Genomic DNA, 18,339 nt, shown 5'->3' with positions numbered 1-18,339 from the left:
GGAGCAAGTCTGTCACCTGTAGACCGAAAGCTAGGCTGCATCTTAAAAAAGAGTAGATAATGGAGCAAGAGTATAATCTACACTGCATGGTGTTTTCGTTCGATCTGGCGCCGCAGAAGTGGTGAGCGGGGATTTGAGCAAAAATAATGTTGTCGAATCTGTACAAAATGTTTCAGTAACATATATAAATCCCGAGTAAGAATTCATAACCTTTTAAAACATTTCACTTGAGTGCTTTGCTGATTGTAGTTAAGGTAATTATGTATGTAAGCTGTTACGTTCCAAGTACCGTTATATTTAATATGTAGGTTTACTCGTTAATTGCAATTTAATTTAACCTACACGTCTTTGATTATGAACCGCCATATTTGACCATAGCTGTCACATTAGACTGGGGACATCGTCTCCTTTTTACACCACAACGTCCACGCGTGTGCCCACAGCGAGAGGATGCATCGCAAACTTTGGTCAAGCGGACAAACAAGTGTCGTTCGTCAGTGCGCATGCGCGTCGCTCTGTTGCTACTCAGTTGTTGTAGTTACCAGGAAGATTAACCGCGATGATCAAGTGTCCCTGGTGACACTCAGCTAGCTAGCTGTTAGCACGCTCCACTCAAACAAAGGGCAAGTTCGCTTTGGTGTTTGTCACTAAAACGTGTATTTAACAGTCATTGGACTAAGCGGACTTTAGCTCGATAGCTTCCCCTATTTATTGTAGCGTGTCAGAAACCGTTGTCTTTATTTAGCTGCCGATTGTTGGACAGTCTCCGTGGGTTTAGTCTTTACGTCTCGTGTCTGGTGTGAGGTTAAAGAAGACAATTTCACTGTAGAGACAGAAATCAGCTGTCCCCAGCTAACTGTGCGCTAACTGCTGTAGGACCGCAGCGGTGTGACAGGTTTCACCGGCGAACCGTAATAACGTGGTTGTTATTGTAATATGTCTTCCATTGAGGGGGCTGATGTTTATACGAGCTGACACGTTCACTGGCTGCTGTGTTTTATTTGCAGCTGGAGGGTTGAGAGGCCATGCGTGAAGCTGGACGCCTGATCCCTGCCAGATTCCACCGGGCAGCTCGTCCCCTTCTCCCCCCGGGAAGATGCCAGCTGTGATCCGGGATAAAGAGGACTCCGAATCCTCTTCGGATGAAGACAAGCATGAGTAAGATATAGTTTTTGCAGACACACATGATGGTGACTGTGGTTCACTGGTGTCAGCTGCAGATATGTGCTGTCCCAGCTCAGCACTGCTCACACACCACAGCATCATATAGTCACGTTGAAGATAAATGAGTCAAGAACCTATTCTGAGGTAATTCTGTCAAGTTTATAACAATATCCACATAATTTATCTTCCTCTGTCCATTGTGAAGAGTTAAAACTACAACCTTGTAACTCGGGAGCAACTTTAAACTGTAAACTTAAAATGTAATAATATTTATTGATATCATTTTTGGCCGCCCTTCACAGCACGCCCGAAAATCACAACTGAGTCACTTCACCACTGAATTGACATTTCCTGAAACATAAATGATTTCATTGATATATTATAAAATATGAATATTTCTAGAATATATCAATCTTTACCATTAGAAATTGCTTGAAAACATGGAGATGTCATTCAGAGGTTCAAAACCTGACAACACGGATGGTACATACATCAGGATGTGTCTTAGGCTTATGAATAACACGTTAAAAAAATGTGTATGAATATTGTTATATGCTAATATACTGTTATATTGTAGCACAGGCACATATAGGGAACTGGTATCTCTATGTGTGTGAATTTGGGTGGAGCTTGATTGAATTTAAGGGACTGCTGAGCCTTAGCGGATGTATGTGCTCTACTCAGTGCCATTCAGTTTGTATGTTGTATTGGACTTTCTGTAGATTATATGTATATTATATCACATGTAAATGAGTAGGATATTAGTAGGCTGTTTTCCCTGCAGCCTGTGGACTCCCCTGTCTGAATTAAGCAGGTGTCATTCAGTGTCAGTTAGGTTCGTATCCCACTGATCCTTCCGATGCACCTCCTCATGACGTCCATCTCCAAATACTGTGACGACATGGGGAGCAGAAACATTTTCTATTTAGTTTCTATCATTGCAACCTGCTGTAGTTTATGGAATGTGTAATCTAACCCATGCAGGATTACGTCCTGAGCCTTGTTGAATCATTTATGCCAAGATACATTAAGACAAAATGCAAATCCTCAGGTACCTTTGCTGTCTGCATAATAGATCAACTTTAGACTGAATGAGTGAGAAGAGCATCTTGCCTCAGCTCATGGCTGTCGACAGTTGTTCCCTGTCATCTTGCCTGGTCCAGCTAAGTCCCTCTTAAGCTATACTTAGTCATACCTTACTAAGAGACAGTACTGCGCCTGCTTTTAGGCTAATTTCCATGCCCTGCATTAGTCTGGATCGCTTAGTATTAGGGTTTAACCTCTAAGGGACCAGAGCTGTGTTTACTGAGCACTGTAATTATTATTATATCGGAAAATCTTACATTACAATAATAACTTAGATTTGTATATAGGGGCGGTTTTATTGGAAATTTTACAAACTTTCCCCAAATAAAGAAACACTTAATTTCATCGTCAACAAAATTCTACTTCTACTACAGATTGACAACAGACAACTCTAAATAATGCACCGAAGGACAACAAAGTATTATATTACAGGCCAGAGGAGCAGACATAAAGACAAACTCAAGAAGGTGCATGAAAAGGAAGAAAACTTGGCACAAGACTACACACTATTTTAAAAACATTAAATGCTTCTTTAAACTCAGCATTTTATTGTGTTTGATCAAATTTAATATAAAAATAATATAATAACGAGGATGGCACTCAGTAGAGTGCATACCTCCACTAAGGCCCAACAGCCCCCTTATGAAATCACATTTAAAATCATTAGATCCTGATTTGGATCTGGACCAAATTACACACACTGTTAAAGAAAGTGAAACAAAGATTCCTGCACCTGCCTGTGATCCAGATCTGCAAAAAAATGTAACAGGTCCTTCCCTGACACATATCACATCCTTCCACCAAGTTTTGTGGAAACACGTCCTGTAGTTTTTGCGTAATCCTGCCAACTAACAGACAAATAAACGCAGACGACAACATTTCCTCCTTGGCAGCGGTAAATATATATATCACTGTATTTCAATACAAAGTTATGAAGTGCTTTAAGAAATGGAACCAATGAAATCAAATACAAAAGGAAAAAAGTACCAAAACAATAGAGATTATCTAAATTGCTCAATGCTATAGTACAACAAATAAGACATTTAATAATGTAGTATTATAGTAAATAACTAGTAGTAAAATAAAGGCTTGCAACCATCAGTTGTCTAGGGTTAGGATGACTATTATTAAAAGACTAAGTTTTAAAAAGTATGACTTCATCTGCATATTTCACTAATGTTTGTAGCTCTGGAGACCAGACTATGCAGAAACATCACAGTGACTGTTGCAATATGAGCTGAGGATCGAGATCATCACATCTTGTATTGTTTGTGTAGCATCTCAAATCGTCTTGATGGTGGTTAATGTTCAAAATAAACAATGCTGTGAAAAACTATCAAAATAAGGGCGCGCAGTCCAGCCACCGCAGTGGAACAGGTCGGTATTGTCATGCCTGGATATAGAAGCGAGGAGCAGCGATTGTTTACATGCCTCCCTCCTTATCGAGACCCCCGCTCCTGATTGAGGTCTGCTCCATCATCGTGCTCCCTTATCTTATTTCTCGCTGTAAGCAGGCTGTGTCTGGTACCATCAGATAGACGGCAGTTTTACAAGGGTGTTTGTCAGGGCGCAGGTTTTGTTATTGCCCGGCACCCCCTGAAACTTGTGTGTGGTTCTGTCTTTATCTGCCCGGCTGAAATAAACACCGTGTCAGGATACATTCCTGCAGCATTAGGTAAGCTGCCCTTATAGGGAAGATCTCCATCTTTGGCAAAGATTATGGGCAGGGGTTATGGGGTGCATCTTCATGGCATTGTTACAGAGAATGTGTGCGCTGTGTATTGTTGCAGATAATGAAACATTTGAGTGGTCTGAGAACATCTCGGAAAAACTGCCTCTTTATCATTAACATGGTTATTATTATGATATTGCTATTATTAGTTATTATTCTGCTTCTTATTTTATTGTTTGTCCAATAGTGACCAGCCTTGCATCGCGTGGTGCGGCCTGAGCAAGACCATCCCAGTTCTCTTGTTTGTCCCTGAAGCTGTAGTTTCAACAGATGGAACTATCTGCTCTGTCGGAGGTAAACTAAATTATTATAATCTAACTAATTGTTGAAGATTTTATGGTCTGATACTAAGTATATTTGTTTCCAATGTGTTTTTTGTCCTTAGAGCGGTACAACTTGGCCTTCAAGATCGTGCGCACCGAGAGCCGTCTGGTGCGTGGACTCCTCGCCAACCATGGATTCCGTGAGGTAAGATTCTTCACTAAATCACGCAAACTAAAAAGATTAACCTAAAACTTACAGAAACATGTTATCCATGCACATACTCTGCTTTGTAGAATAAGAGATCGTTGGGCTGTTTTTTAATTTTTTCCTTTTGACCCTGGAAAAAAAAAAAAGAGGACCTCAGGAGCATTAATCCTGTTTTCACGAGGGTACACAGTCCCCTTTACTGCTCTCTCCAAGAAGTTACTATTAAATCCCTTTTTATTTCATTTCAATACATCTCGACTCCCACTAACCCGTCATCAAAGGCAGACGAGTGTGTACCGCAGCCTCCGCAGAGCCAAACTTTAACAAGCCTTTATTGAAAACATCTGCCTCCTGCTGCACCCCCCCCCCCCCCCCCCCCCCGACGCTGAATCAATGGTCATGTGAGTCCTGTCTCCTGTTGAATTGTTGAAACAAAACAAAACCAAAGAGATAACGTCATGTGATGGAGCTGGCTGGATGTCCATTTGAGACTTAAATTGTTGTCTTAAATCATGTTTGAGCTAACTGAGCTGTCGTGGGCGTGATGGACTTGATAATATAAAGCTGCTGTTGGGGACTGGAAACTGAACAGAGGTCAGTTTGTCCATCATAGTTCATCCATCCATCCATCCATGGCTCAGGAGGTAGAGCGAGTCGTCCACTATCCAGAAGGTGAATCATTCCCAGTCTCCCTGGTACACAAGTGCAGCACATATATGTACTGTATCTGTATGTGTATGGCAAAATCTGTACTGTCTAACAGACTATTAGCATATACCATTATACCGCTTGTTCTTTGAGGGTCCTGTGGGGAGCTGGAGCCAATCCCAGCTGAAATTGGGATTGGCTCCTTGGACAGGTGTCCAGCGTATCACAGGGCCAACATAAAGAGACATACAACCGTTCTAAGTCACATTCACACCTATATGAACCATTTTTAGTCTCCAATTAACCTAACCCAAACTTGCATGTCTTTGGACTGTGGGAGGAAGTCGGAGAACCTGGAGAAATCTACGCAGACACGGGGAGAACAAGCAAACTCCATATATGACGGATTTGAACTGAGAGGTTTCACACACACATAATATGTATAGAAATATATATTTTTATTGATCTTTTCTCCCTTTTTCAGGTTCACCAAAACTGCAATGAATTTAACCTCATGTGGACAGGGTCTCACCTCAAGCCTTACCTACTCCGCAGCCTTCAAGACTTCCAGAAGGTCAACCACTTTCCCAGGTATAATCCAATGGTGTGAGTGAGTGAGTGAGATAGTGTATTGCCACTGTTTTTTCTGCGTTATAAATAACACCACTGAGCCATTTTAAGCTCTTCAGTTCAGGCAATGTGTTTGTTGGCCTCCACTGCAGAGTGCATTTAGTTTGGACCGGTGCCTCCCTCAAACATGAAATGAATCATGCTGTCAGGCAGAGGGCGTTCTGCAACTGTTGGGTATTCATGTGTTGTTTCTTCTGTCAGTGACTGAAGCACGGGAGCATTTTTAAACTGGAACCTCTGCCTTTTTCCAGGTCATACGAATTGACGCGAAAAGACCGTCTCTATAAAAACATCCAGCGGATGCAGCAGACCCACGGCTTCAAGAACTTCCACATCGTTCCTCAGACCTTTGTGCTTCCCTCAGAGTACCAGGAGTTCTGCAGTAAGATCCCATCTCAGCGGCTTGAAGCAGAGCTGTGTTTATGATATGTTTACATAATACACTATAAATCACTTTGAATCTCTCTGCCTAAATCTCAGATTGTTTTGCCAAGGACAAGGGCCCATGGATTATTAAACCAGTAGCCTCTTCAAGAGGGCGGGGCATCTACCTGGTCAGCAATGTGAGTGATTTTAGTTATCACTCTTCAATACAATGGTTTCCAGTCTGTTTGATTTGTGACTCTTTAACATGAAGCAATATCCACATGTGACCTCTCATCACAGGTGGTGAGCTGTGATTTTTTTTCTTTTCTGACGAGATGAAAGTACAAGATAATTTTTTTTTTAAATAGCCACCATCTGTCTGAAAACCCACAGATATACTGTTGACAAGAAAAAGAGAACATTATAAATCCCATTTTAGAAGCTGGATTTAGAGAGATCTTTGGCACTTTGCACTTTGGTATGATACAAGATAATAACCTATTTCAGTCAGAAGTGTAAGTACTTTTCTTTCAAAGATCTGAAATCTGAAAAGGTAGAGGATGATGATACATAATTATTCACAAACTTGGGTAAAACCAAGCTCTGACAAAGTTGACTTTGTAATGGCTTAGTTGGGTTTTTGCTGAGATTTACATGGAAAGAGTACAATGCACATTTCTAGGAAAATGATTAAGCTGCATCGAGCCAACAGTTATCTTAGGTGAACATACTGCAGATTGGAAACAAAGGAGGCAGCAGCTCTTTTTGTGACGCTCGGTCAATAACATCACAAGATTTCTGTTCTAAGTTCCTTTAAGTTCCCACCTAAGCACAGATTCACACTAATGGTGAATAGTGGGACTTTAATGTAAACACACTGACTTTAGAAATGACTGTGTGAACTGAAACAGCAGGTTGGCCAGATGTGAGGTGGGGGTGCAGGGGGGGGGGGGGGGGGGGGGGTTACAGATACAGCTGTCTTTGAAAAAAAAAAAAAAAAAAAGCTATCAACCACTTTTTCCAGCCATTAATAAGCTCGGTGGAGTAAATCACAGTCGTCCAACAAGGTTCTCACTGTTGGAAAACACGTGCACGACTCCTCTTCTTCTCAGGCCGTTTTCTTTTTTATGAAACAGTGGAAAGAATGTCAGAGTGATATTTGGAGAGAAAAAAGAAATACGTCCTTTCTTTTTTCAAGTTTGGATTTTTCTCTGAACTGTAGCCAGCTTTGAGGTTACTCACCCCATCTCTCCCCCCCTCTCCCATCTCCTCTCAACTCCGCCACCTGCAACACATTTCAACCTCATAAATGACCCATCTCCCACCACCAGATTGTGTTTTTATAGGCTGTTGTTATTTAAGGTTGACCTGCTATGGCCAGTGTCATCACACTCTCCTACTTCTCTTGATCTCATTATACTTAGATGGTCCTGGTTACTGGCAGTTAGATCAGCTGTTTGGAATTCACTGTGGAACATCAGCTGTGTATTTATGAACTTATACCGATTGTAACTTTTTAGCCCCGCTGCATCATTATTGTAAAATACTTTTCCTCTTTGTTTGCCTCATTATATTTTAATGTGTTCTGTTCTGTCATCTGCAGCCAAATCAAATCTCCATGGATGAAAACATCTTGGTGTCTCGCTATATTAACAACACGCTGCTGATAGATGGTGAGTTGCAGCACAGCTTCCCCAATATTTACAGACATAATACGTATCAATCCTTCATTAAAATGTCTAAAAACAATGTTACCTATGTTATAGATTTGGTTGACTAGTGCACCTACACTATGTGAAATGTTTCAAGCATGGTTCAAACCCAGAGGTAATGGAATGTTTCATGTTCCCGTGACTTTGACCGTCTCTGCTTTCACTTCCGGCGCAAACAACTTATGACGTTTAAAAACCCCACTGCTAGTGCCAGTTAGCCAGTCAGCTGTCTATTTTCTTCCACTGTTTGTATTGGTCACCTGTTATGGATCATGATTATTCATTTCCAATGGCCACGTATCTTAATAAATTCAATACATTACCTCATCAGTGAACATGATTAGCGCTCAAGTCTTTTGGAGTCGATTTTCATTGGCAATGGTGGTGAGGACAACTCCCACTTCCTCATCAAACTAGTTCTTTGTTATGTTTTGTTTGAGGACCCGCAGCGGCCATACATATTGTACATTTTGGAAGATTGGAATCAAATGAATCTGTTTTTCTTTTCTTTTCAGAGTTCAAGTTTGACGTTCGGTTATACGTGTTGGTGACATCATACGATCCACTCATCATCTATGTGTATGAGGAAGGCCTGGCGAGGTGAGTGTTCATGGACTCCTCCGTTGGCATTTAACTAAACAGCTACAAAACATTTTTCAAAGTCAAAACAACACTAGAATCAAAAGAAACGAAAACTCTTAAAAAACTATTCGCACACTGCTGATACATTCAGTGATTAAGTGTCTCAAAACTTGGGAGTTGTTATTTCAGCTTTGTATTTGCAGCACATTTTGTCCATTTACTTGTTTTATATAAAGTTATGTATAAAGTTCTGCCAGGGACGAGTCACGCAGTCATTCCCAGATGAACTGCAGCAGAGTGCATCATGAGGTGTGGGGGGGGGGGGGGGGGGATGTGAGGACGATATGGCAGGCTAGCAGTGCAGTAAACTGTATACGTCTATTGAGTATAGATGTTCTACATATAAAGTGAAATGTGTGTGCACATATACAGAATTTTAGCTTTAATCTGTGCAACAAATTGTAAAAAATAAAGTGGTCTCTTTTTTCCAAAACCACATTGTAGTTTTATTCTTAAGATTTGAAACATCCTGATTATGGATCACTGTTACATCCGCCAAGGAAGTTAAGTGTTTGTCTGCATTTGTTTATCTGTCTGTTATTTGGCAGAATTTAATAAAAAGTACTGGACAGATTTAGACAAAACTTGGTGGAAGGATGAGGTATGAGTCAGCAAAGAGCAAATTGTATTTTGGAACAGATCAGGGTCTGGGGGCGATTCAGGATTTTTTTTTCTCACTTTCTTTCACATCGCGAGAGGGCGTTCTTCAACATTTTCCCCTTGAACAATTCATTTATCTTGATGACTTGGCTTTTTTAGGGAACTGATAGTTATGCGTATGTGCAACTTGGCATAGACACAAAAAAAATCAGGATCTAGTGAATTTAAATGTTGTTTCTTGAGTTGACTGTTGGGCCTTGGCAGAGTTCCAGTAATTTGATTGACATTTATGTTGTGAATCAAATTTTGCTGGCGTCATTGGAGAATTACCAGATTTTTAGACATTTGTGTGTAATTAGATTTTGTGTAATTTGATTTTGGAGGTGAGATGTTGGTTCAGGCTACATTTTAAGTTTTAATAAAGTAAACTGGGAAAGTTTAGTGTTTGGGAAAAACACACAAACATATTTTCTCTATGTATTTTAAGTGCAGTTCGATCAGTAAGGGAAGTCAAATGTTTTTAGTTATGAGTCATTGAGCTTGTGTCTTCAAATGCTTTTAACAGACCCTGGCTGATTGCTCAGAGATCCTTCATGCACCTAACAAGGCACAAGCATTGTCCTTCCGTCAGTGTCCAGAAGAGGGCAGCCTTAACTTTCCTGACCCATGCAGAGTAGCAGTAGTTGAGACTTTTGAAACAAAGCACTCTATTGTTCCAGCTGTACGATGTGCTCATCAACTGTTACAGATTGTGTCATTTTTGAAAGATCTCATCTCCTGATTGCTCTGTGTAAAAGTATTACATTTATTGCTTGCATGAAGTTATGTGAAGAAAAAACTGTTTTAATCCCAAGGGCAGACTTTGATCAGTCGCAGGTAAGTCAGCATGAGGGCAGGTGATTTATCGAACGACTGGCTCCTCACTTGGCTCTGAGGCGGAGGTATGTGTTGGAGTCGGAGGGCCACTGCCCTGGCTTGATTATCAACTGGCAACAATAAATCACAGCCAAATCCTGAATATCACTTTTATCTCCTGACATTCCTGCAGGGTTGTGTTGGTATTCAGGTACACGGTGCGTGCCAAGGAATTCTCATTACTGCACATGTGGCATCCGCCCCTCTTAAACACTGCCAGGAACTAATCTCTGCCAAAGTGCCCTTATTCAGTCAAGTGTCAGCCTCTTGAATGTGGTCATCGTTGGATGACAGGTCACAGTTACGTTTTCTTTGTCTTTGTGCAGGTTTGCCACAGTGAAGTATGACCGGACTTCAAAGAACATTAAGAACACGTTCATGCATCTCACTAACTACAGTGTGAACAAAAAGAGCAGCGATTATGTCAGGTAGGCCTCGTCACTGAGCCACAGACGCTGAACATGAATGTGGCAGCCAGCGGGACTCATATGTTCAATATGACTCGAGCATTGAAGTGCATTTCTTCCTTTCCAGTTGCGATGACCCTGAAGTTGAGGATTATGGGAACAAGTGGAGTATGAGTGCAGTGTTGAGGTATTTGAGGCAGGAGGGGAAGGACACCACATGTGAGTCAAACCTTCATCTCCTACTTGTGGTTTTAATATCATAGGAAATATGATGGACATATATATATTAATTACTCTGTTTGTAGTTGTACTCCTCAACCCTTGTTTGACATAATCCATCAAATCCATCAAAACCATACCATTTTTGCAGTTTATACAAAAACTTTACCTTAAACCCCTGCATATGTCTTATTTTCCTCCTAATTGTCTGTTTCAGTGCTGATGAAACAGGTGGAGGACCTCATCATCAAAGCTGTTGTGAGTGCTGAGCTACACATAGCCAACGCCTGCAAGACGTTTGTTCCCCACAAGTTCAACTGCTTCGGTAATCATTTTTCCTTATTCTTCTTAAAAACTTAAAAACCAATATAGTCCAATAAAAATGAGCGTGAAACTCAGTCAAGTCGGTTTTGGAAAACAAGCCGCTCGAGAAAACGGAATGAAACCCCTGAGATCTGCAGCTTCACAAGAATTTCCTTTTTCAATGAAATCCAATCTCCGTACAAATTTGATCTTTTTTTTGCTCGCAGTGCAGATACACTCACACACACATACTTAGTCATGCGCACCACCACACCCCTTGCATTTCCTTTCGATTTCAGATTCATTGTTCAGCAGTTCCTTCAAACTATTACTCCACCGAGCCGTGCTGAAGCTGTAGACAGTCATTTCTCAGCGTGGAGTCTTCCTGTACGTTGCTGCCGGGTCACCAAGGGCCTGCTGCCTGAAGCAGGAATTCGCTTCCTGTCCTCTGTTGCTACTCAGGTCTCCCTGATTTAGGCTGACTCTTTCCCTGGCTCCTCCCGCTGAGCAGCGGGCTTGTGTGAACTCCATTTTGGAGCCATTATCCATGTTAGTGTTGGCACTAATTGTCTGCGTTCTTTCTCTGTGTCTGGCAGTCTCTCTGAGATTTGGGGTTTGAAAGCGTTGGCCGAGCCTCCCTCGGCACCACTGTCTCTTTTTCATTTTTCTTTTTCCCCTTTTCTCTCTCACTGTGTGTGTTTGTTTATAATTCCCCCCTCTCCCGCTCACACTCTTTTTCACCTCTCAAATGCTGGTAGAATAAAGGGCTTTGCAGTTGTGACAGGCTTCAGGAGACATAATTCTCCCAACCCCTTGATTGGTTGTTGTTTGGACTGTAATGGGCATGTAGCGGCACAGACTCGCACCAAGAGATTGTTGCCCTTCCAAAAGATGTTATCTGCATACAAGCGTCACTGCTACGTTGACAAACCACATTTACCCAGGGAATGAATTTTGACCATGCAGGTATGTAGAAGGACATGTGGTTTACCGAGTCTCAACTTGGCTGTGAACACAACACCTGAGGGACGTAGGTAAACAACCAGCCGACACATATCTTCGAGAAAGAGAGTGGGAAATAGGAAATGAAAAACAAGTTTGCTCATATTCCCATTCATTCTTTCACTCAGGTATGTCTCATATAACTTGTTTATACACATCCCCACATCCCAATCACAAGTACGCCCCACTGCATTTTCAGTGATAAAATAAGGTCTTACAGGCTGGCATAGTTTTCATGTGTGTTGGCCTGTGATGTGCAGCTCTGTAGGCATCCACAGTTTGTCAGTGTGACTGACAATATGTGTAATCAATTTGCACTGTAAAAGTTTGACAAGTTGACCTTAACTTAAATAACATCTCTGAAACCAACACTACCTTCTATTATGTTACTATTATAGACCGGGAATTCACAAAAGGCAAAAACTCATGTGACTCGCGGCCTGGTGACAATTGCTTTTCTGATATTGGCATATGGCATTGCATGGAAGTGGTTAGTGCATGCAGAGTGGGTTTTGTTTTGTCGGAGACTCTTAATGGACCGTAGAATGTCGGCCATGTGATAGAGTGTACTCTTCCTCTTGTCAATGACATTTGGGATTGGCAACAGTTCCTCAGAAGGCTGAGCAGTACAGATTATGGACACCCAGAATAGGTGTGTGGAAGACTAACTGTGCAGATGTCTTAATGAATAATGAATCCTTTTTAGTTGCAACTGTACTTTCAATAATGAAATTAACTGGAATTCTGCTAGCATGTATCAAGTAACATGCTAGACTTATGTCTACAATATAGTCTCAGAGCCAGCAGTGAGACAACCCCCATCAGCCCTCAACATCCTGATCTGCTCCGATAATGGCTTCAATTAATTATCTAGACTGCGCCTTATTGTCCCTCCACAGTTTCATAATGCCTTCTCATAATAAAACAAGCGATCTCTATGTTAGTGTTTTAGTTTTTTGAGTCATTGTAGAGATGTCTCCCTCTCGCATGCTTGCGCTGTCACCCATAATGTTTTTACCATCCATGCAACCAGACCTCAAAGTTTCAGCTGTAGCTGTGTGAATTCAATGCAGTTCTCTCACCAGTAAGAATGTCTCCAGTCTGTGTAACAGTCATCGGGCCTATGCGTGTGCAGGTGCCCCCAGGCTACCGCCACAGAGAAGCCATAGTCTCTACTGCACAAATACACCACTGCTCTCCATCACTCCGAGAACACAAGTCCAGTTTATTCAAGATAATGTAGTTTCATTTTTGTCTGTCACGTGAACCAAATACATTATTCATATTAAATGAGTTGAATCTACTAAATAGTGAGAAATAAGTAAAGAGCACTGATGTGAAGTAATTAATCATAGGCATTACCTTTTACAGTGTATAGAATGTTGAGGCGAAGTTAACGACAAAATAATAACTTGTAGCTTCAAAGATGTTTACATCTGTGTTGAGTGATTTGAGTAGAACCTGTTGCCCTTTGTGCATGTAAGCCTAGACAGACTTGTATAGACATAGATACCGCACCAATGTAATTGTGGAGTACAAAAGCAATTAGGTCCCGCACCTTTGACTAAGATACGTAATACACTGTGGTCTGCTGCGAACAAGCCCATTATCTCACTTCAGCTGTATCAGTTTACTATTGAATTTAGTGTCATTTTGTTGTCTTCAGAATCGCCCCCGAGCAACTTAATTACAGCATTCGCAGTCTGCCTACAGGATTAGGTTTCATAAGATAGACACTGACGGTTCCACGGGACCACCCTCATCCTCTCCTCTCCGCGGCGATCCGTCTTTCACAGTGCGATCATGTTGCACGCAAACCGGCTGTGCGTGTGAGTACGTATGGATTATATGAATACAGAGACATGCAGGAACCAGTGTGCAGCGAGGCTTTTTACAAACACACAGGTCTGTCTGAGCTTCTAGGAGTTCGCTCGAGTGTGTCTGTGGGCTTTTACTTGTCTGTTAAATAAAACCCACCCAAACCACCGAGGAGTCATGTTCGCTCAGCCCTTGTCAAGAATCCTCCCCCTTGTACTTATCCTCACGTTCGCTCAGCGCAGCCTTCAATACACGCAGTCTTCATCCTGGACCATGAACAGCTGCCTGTTGTAGTAGACAGGTAAAGCGTCAGCGCGCAGGGCAGCGAATTGTGTGTTTGCTCAGTGAACGGGGCTGATAAAAGCAGCCATTGTTCAGAGGGTTTTATACAGTCTCTAGTTTGTCTGGAATGGAGCCACGCGAGACCATAAAGCACATTATAATCTTATTTTACTGCAAATTGTTCCCTGCCATTTTAATGTCTATTAATGGCTTTAATACAATGTTTATTGTTTTCAAATTGGATTTCTTCCTATTGCTCAAATTGCGCTGTGTGTCTAAATAGGTGCGCAGTAACCAAAAGAAAAATCTTTTTATAGCTCTGTAATGTCTCCTGTGGGAGGAAATAAAAACATCAAATTTTTCATTTTGCATCAGTAAGAACTATGTGTGTGTTTCTGTGGAGAGAAAATGCCACCCATGCAGCTCCTTACCGCCGCTGTGTGATTAATGGACAGTCTTTTTTGCTGAGGGATGCTGATTACGAGATGTTTTGACTAAGATCTGATTAGCCAAGCCAAAGGCCTATTTTATTACACACAAAACATTCCACTTACTGGTCCTGTGTTCCACTGAATGTCCCTCATTAAGTGCTGAGTGTGGTTGGATCCCCCGTCTGTGAACCACTCTCCCTGTTTTACATTTATCAGAATCTCCCACACACTTCTCCGCAGCGCAGCAGCCTGTTTGCGTCCTTATGATGACAGTGGGGCTGCTGCTCGGCTAAGTCTTTTTTCAGGAGGGATGAATGGAGTGGGTCCCATCATCATATTAAGGCTATATGGAGTATACTGTATTCAATTACCGGGTTATGTTTTCATGACACTGCCAGATGAATAATTCATCTCAGAATGTCGCAAGAGAAATTCAGTTGTCCTCGTCTATGAAGTAAACACACATGAAGGCTATGCTCTATGTCGCTGTTGTTACAGGGCCAACAGGCTGCATGGCCGGGGTGGGGAGATTATTGTCTTTGGGCGTTTGTCTCTTGTGGTGAAGTTTCCAGCAGCGCCCATCCAATGATTAAAAAAACGTCTTCATCATCCCTTTTTCACTGTCACAGTGTCTCTTTTCCTCCCTCTTTTAATGGGTGTGATGTGCATGTTCGCTGCCTCCCCTCTCCTTGTGTGTGTTGCTTGTTGTGGGCTCTCTGCGGGCACGTTTAACAGCTCTCCCCCCTCGGCAGCGGTCGAGCCACAGAACAAACGTGTCTAGCAGCGAGTGGCTCGGCGGGCTCATGAGGGCAGAAGCGGCGTCTGCTCCTAATTGGGGGAAAATGTGCGGCACATGGAGACTGCATGTCGGGGGCTGGCGAGGCGGTGTAACACCTCCCTCCCTCATTTTCCCCTGTTGTTGTGGTGCCACTGATGGAGCACTGCGGGCTCAGAACCACTTATTCAAGTGCCATGTTCCCCAAGACTAATGCATGATGTTTTATGGCACACACACTCACTCCATCTCCTTTCTCTCTCTCTGTGTGTGTGTGTGTGTGTGTGTGTGTGTGTGTGTGTGTGTGTGTGTGTGTGTGTGTGTGTGTGTGTGTGTTTATATGTTTATATTACATCGGTTTTTGCAAGAACCCCTGCAATAAACAGACACTAAAGCTGGGGTTGGCAATCCTGGAAAAGCAGGCGGGCTACACTTTGAAAATAATACATTTACCCCCTTTCCCATTGGCTCTCTCTGCAAAACCCCATCCCCAAAACACATCAAGGTGCACTGCCTGACAACTGCTAGAAGCTGAATGTTCCTTGATTGACATCTGACTATTGCCTCTGCTTCAGTGGTGTATGCCACTCTGTTGATGCAGAGTGAGAGCACAGGCTGGCAGGTGGGTTGTGACAGACCAGTAGGCCATGCTGTGAATGCTTTTGTTTATTACAGTCCTATGAGGGCCACAGACACAGGTTCTTTTCATTTTCTTTCAACTTTATTTATTGATGGCTTTTGGGACATTTCAAGAAATGAGATAAAACACGTCCGTAACAAAGTACCAACCCCTTCCACCTCCAAAACATTTTTTTCAAATGTTATTACACTGTTACTTGCTATGTCGTGAACAGTAATTGTAACATGTGCACAAGCAATCCTAAAACAAGTAAGAAAACAGTTCATTGACATAAATAAACAAGACATTCTGGAGATTCGGTATTTCCTTTGAATTTCAACCAAAATAAGGAAAAGTGCTGAACAATGTCTGGTGAAGATCATAGAGTTTTACCCGACTTTCTGCCTTCAGTGTTTTATGTTCATGTTTGCTTAACACTTTGTCTGTCCTTAACTTTCGAAAGGGCCTTGATTTATTTTTAACCGTATGCTACGCAATGAACAGCCTAATAACTTTTAAGTCAGTCTTCTTTCAACCGAGTGCAATTATCAAGCCATTGCTTGCCGTCATGCTGGCTTTTGTGTGCTTAACACTGGCATTGACCTGAGATGCTAGAACAAACAGAGCTGGTTATTGCAGCTTTGAAACTCCCAAGCCGCCACCCCCCCCCCCCCCCCCACCCCCCCACCCCCACCGGTCTATTCTCAACACAGTCTGTTTCTTTTGAAGTGCCATTAAAAGGATTTTTCCTCTGGCTCCTATATGGGATTTGCCCTATCCCTGTAAAATAATGTGGTTTCCCTGCAAGCTGCTGCTGCTGGGGCCGGCGGGTCGTTGGCATTTAGGGTGACACTCCTCAGAAGCAGCATGAGAGCTGTCACTGGGCTCACACGCTGAAACAAGAGAGACACGTGAGAAAGGGAACTTCCTGAACACTTTGTTAAGGACTTTTAATAGTGTCACTCGTTGCTAACCTGTCGCTGGAGTGGAATCGATACATCTGGACAGAAAAGGCTTTATAACATTGTTATTCTCCTGGAGTTCATGTTTATTTCACATAGTTGTACGAGATATGACCTTATGATGTAGGTTCAGCTTTCCCTGGTAGCCATTAGAGGGCCTTCCTTCTTGGTAATCTATAGTGACAGCACGTTGACTGGTTGACCTTTCTGGCCATGAGAAAATTATTGACTATATATATATATATATGTATATACTATATATATATATATATAACTTACATAAGCAAAATTCATGACAGATGAAATGTGTATGTAGTTAGTTAATGCAATTGCGCCAATCCCTCAGTAGCAGACTTTTGGTGAATGTTGCTCTAGTGAGTGATTGGGTCTTTAACATGCGTGTAATGAGTAGCAGAAAGACAGAAGGCCATGTTGCCAAGTGCCACATAATGGGGCTATGATAAACCTCTGGAAAGGCTCATGACTGTGATACCCTTCATCCTTTATTTTCAGTGAGCTGATCAGAGAGGTTTCTAATTCTGCCCCTCTCTCTCTCTCTCTCTCTGTCTCTGCCGACTTCCCAGTCTGTGGTGAAAGCCTCTTGATTCATTTTGTGTTTTCCTCTGCAGAGCTGTATGGTTTTGATGTGCTCATTGACTCCAACCTCAAACCCTGGTTGTTAGAGGTGAACCTCTCTCCCTCCCTGGCCTGGTGAGTGACACTGTCTCACATTTGATTACTTAGTCCGTTGTTTTCGGAGAATCTCGTGCTGAATACGTCTCTTTTCACTCCACCAACGCAAACAGACTATTTATATTTTTATAGCTTTTACTTCTTAATATGCAAGTGGTTAATAAAAATGTTTGCCACATTGAAGGAAATGGCACTCAAACCAGTGCGTCACGCAACAAATGCAGCCAACATGCAGTTTCTACAAACCCATTTAGTCAGTTAAGCAGTTTAGTCAAGGTCACACAACCAATCTGTATCCTCTTACCACTCATTTGTTCCTCCCTGTGCGCTGGGTTGTAAATTTTGTGTTTGCTTCTTTGTGTCATTTACCCGAAATCCATCTATTTCCAGTGATGCGCCCTTGGATCTGAAGATAAAGGCCAGCATGGTTGCAGACATGTTTTCACTTGTGGGTGAGTGCGTGCTTAAACGATAACTAAATCACCTTCCTCTGGTTTCCAAAGTGATTAGGCAGTTTGATAGACATTTAATTTGTATAAATTCATTGTTTATGCTGGTGAAACAAAGTGCATTAGGCCAGCAAGCTTCTTAAGTTTCCCCTCTGGATTAATGTAGTATCTATTAATTATCCATGTATCTAAATCAGTAAAAACCTTAAAAATCTTAGGTAATAAGTACTTCTACACTATCAACCATCACATAATTATCAGAGTAGGGAAAACATTTGGTAAATAAAACTTATGAAAATATCAGAATTAAAGGGGCAGGGTCTCATACACACAAATGCAGGCAATTATCACAAGTCAAAGGTCACCACAGATGAACTCCACTTGAAGCCAGACACTGGATTTGGTTGACAACA

At 42.0% G+C, this 18,339-nt stretch overlaps 1 protein-coding gene across 1 annotated transcript in view; it reads left to right on the top strand.

The window, feature by feature from the left end:
- Positions 1-388: 388 nt before the first annotated feature.
- The window catches only part of ttll5 (tubulin tyrosine ligase-like family, member 5), a 52,467-nt gene continuing 34,516 nt past the window's right edge, over positions 389-18,339 (top strand). The window contains exons 1-13 of the mRNA XM_053434284.1: positions 389-1,158; positions 4,170-4,276; positions 4,368-4,450; positions 5,586-5,692; positions 5,983-6,113; positions 6,212-6,294; positions 7,701-7,770; positions 8,325-8,409; positions 10,293-10,394; positions 10,501-10,592; positions 10,810-10,917; positions 17,414-17,495; positions 17,868-17,929. Coding sequence (XP_053290259.1) covers positions 1,097-1,158; positions 4,170-4,276; positions 4,368-4,450; positions 5,586-5,692; positions 5,983-6,113; positions 6,212-6,294; positions 7,701-7,770; positions 8,325-8,409; positions 10,293-10,394; positions 10,501-10,592; positions 10,810-10,917; positions 17,414-17,495; positions 17,868-17,929 — 1,174 coding nt within the window. The 5' untranslated portion in view covers positions 389-1,096. The remainder of the gene's footprint in view (positions 1,159-4,169; positions 4,277-4,367; positions 4,451-5,585; positions 5,693-5,982; positions 6,114-6,211; positions 6,295-7,700; positions 7,771-8,324; positions 8,410-10,292; positions 10,395-10,500; positions 10,593-10,809; positions 10,918-17,413; positions 17,496-17,867; positions 17,930-18,339) is intronic.

The sequence above is a fragment of the Pleuronectes platessa genome, chromosome 11 (genome assembly GCF_947347685.1).
Source record: "Pleuronectes platessa chromosome 11, fPlePla1.1, whole genome shotgun sequence".
Taxonomy (NCBI): domain Eukaryota; kingdom Metazoa; phylum Chordata; class Actinopteri; order Pleuronectiformes; family Pleuronectidae; genus Pleuronectes; species Pleuronectes platessa.
The sequence above is the reverse complement of the archived record's forward strand: the minus strand, read 5'-3'. Positions and strand labels throughout refer to the sequence as shown.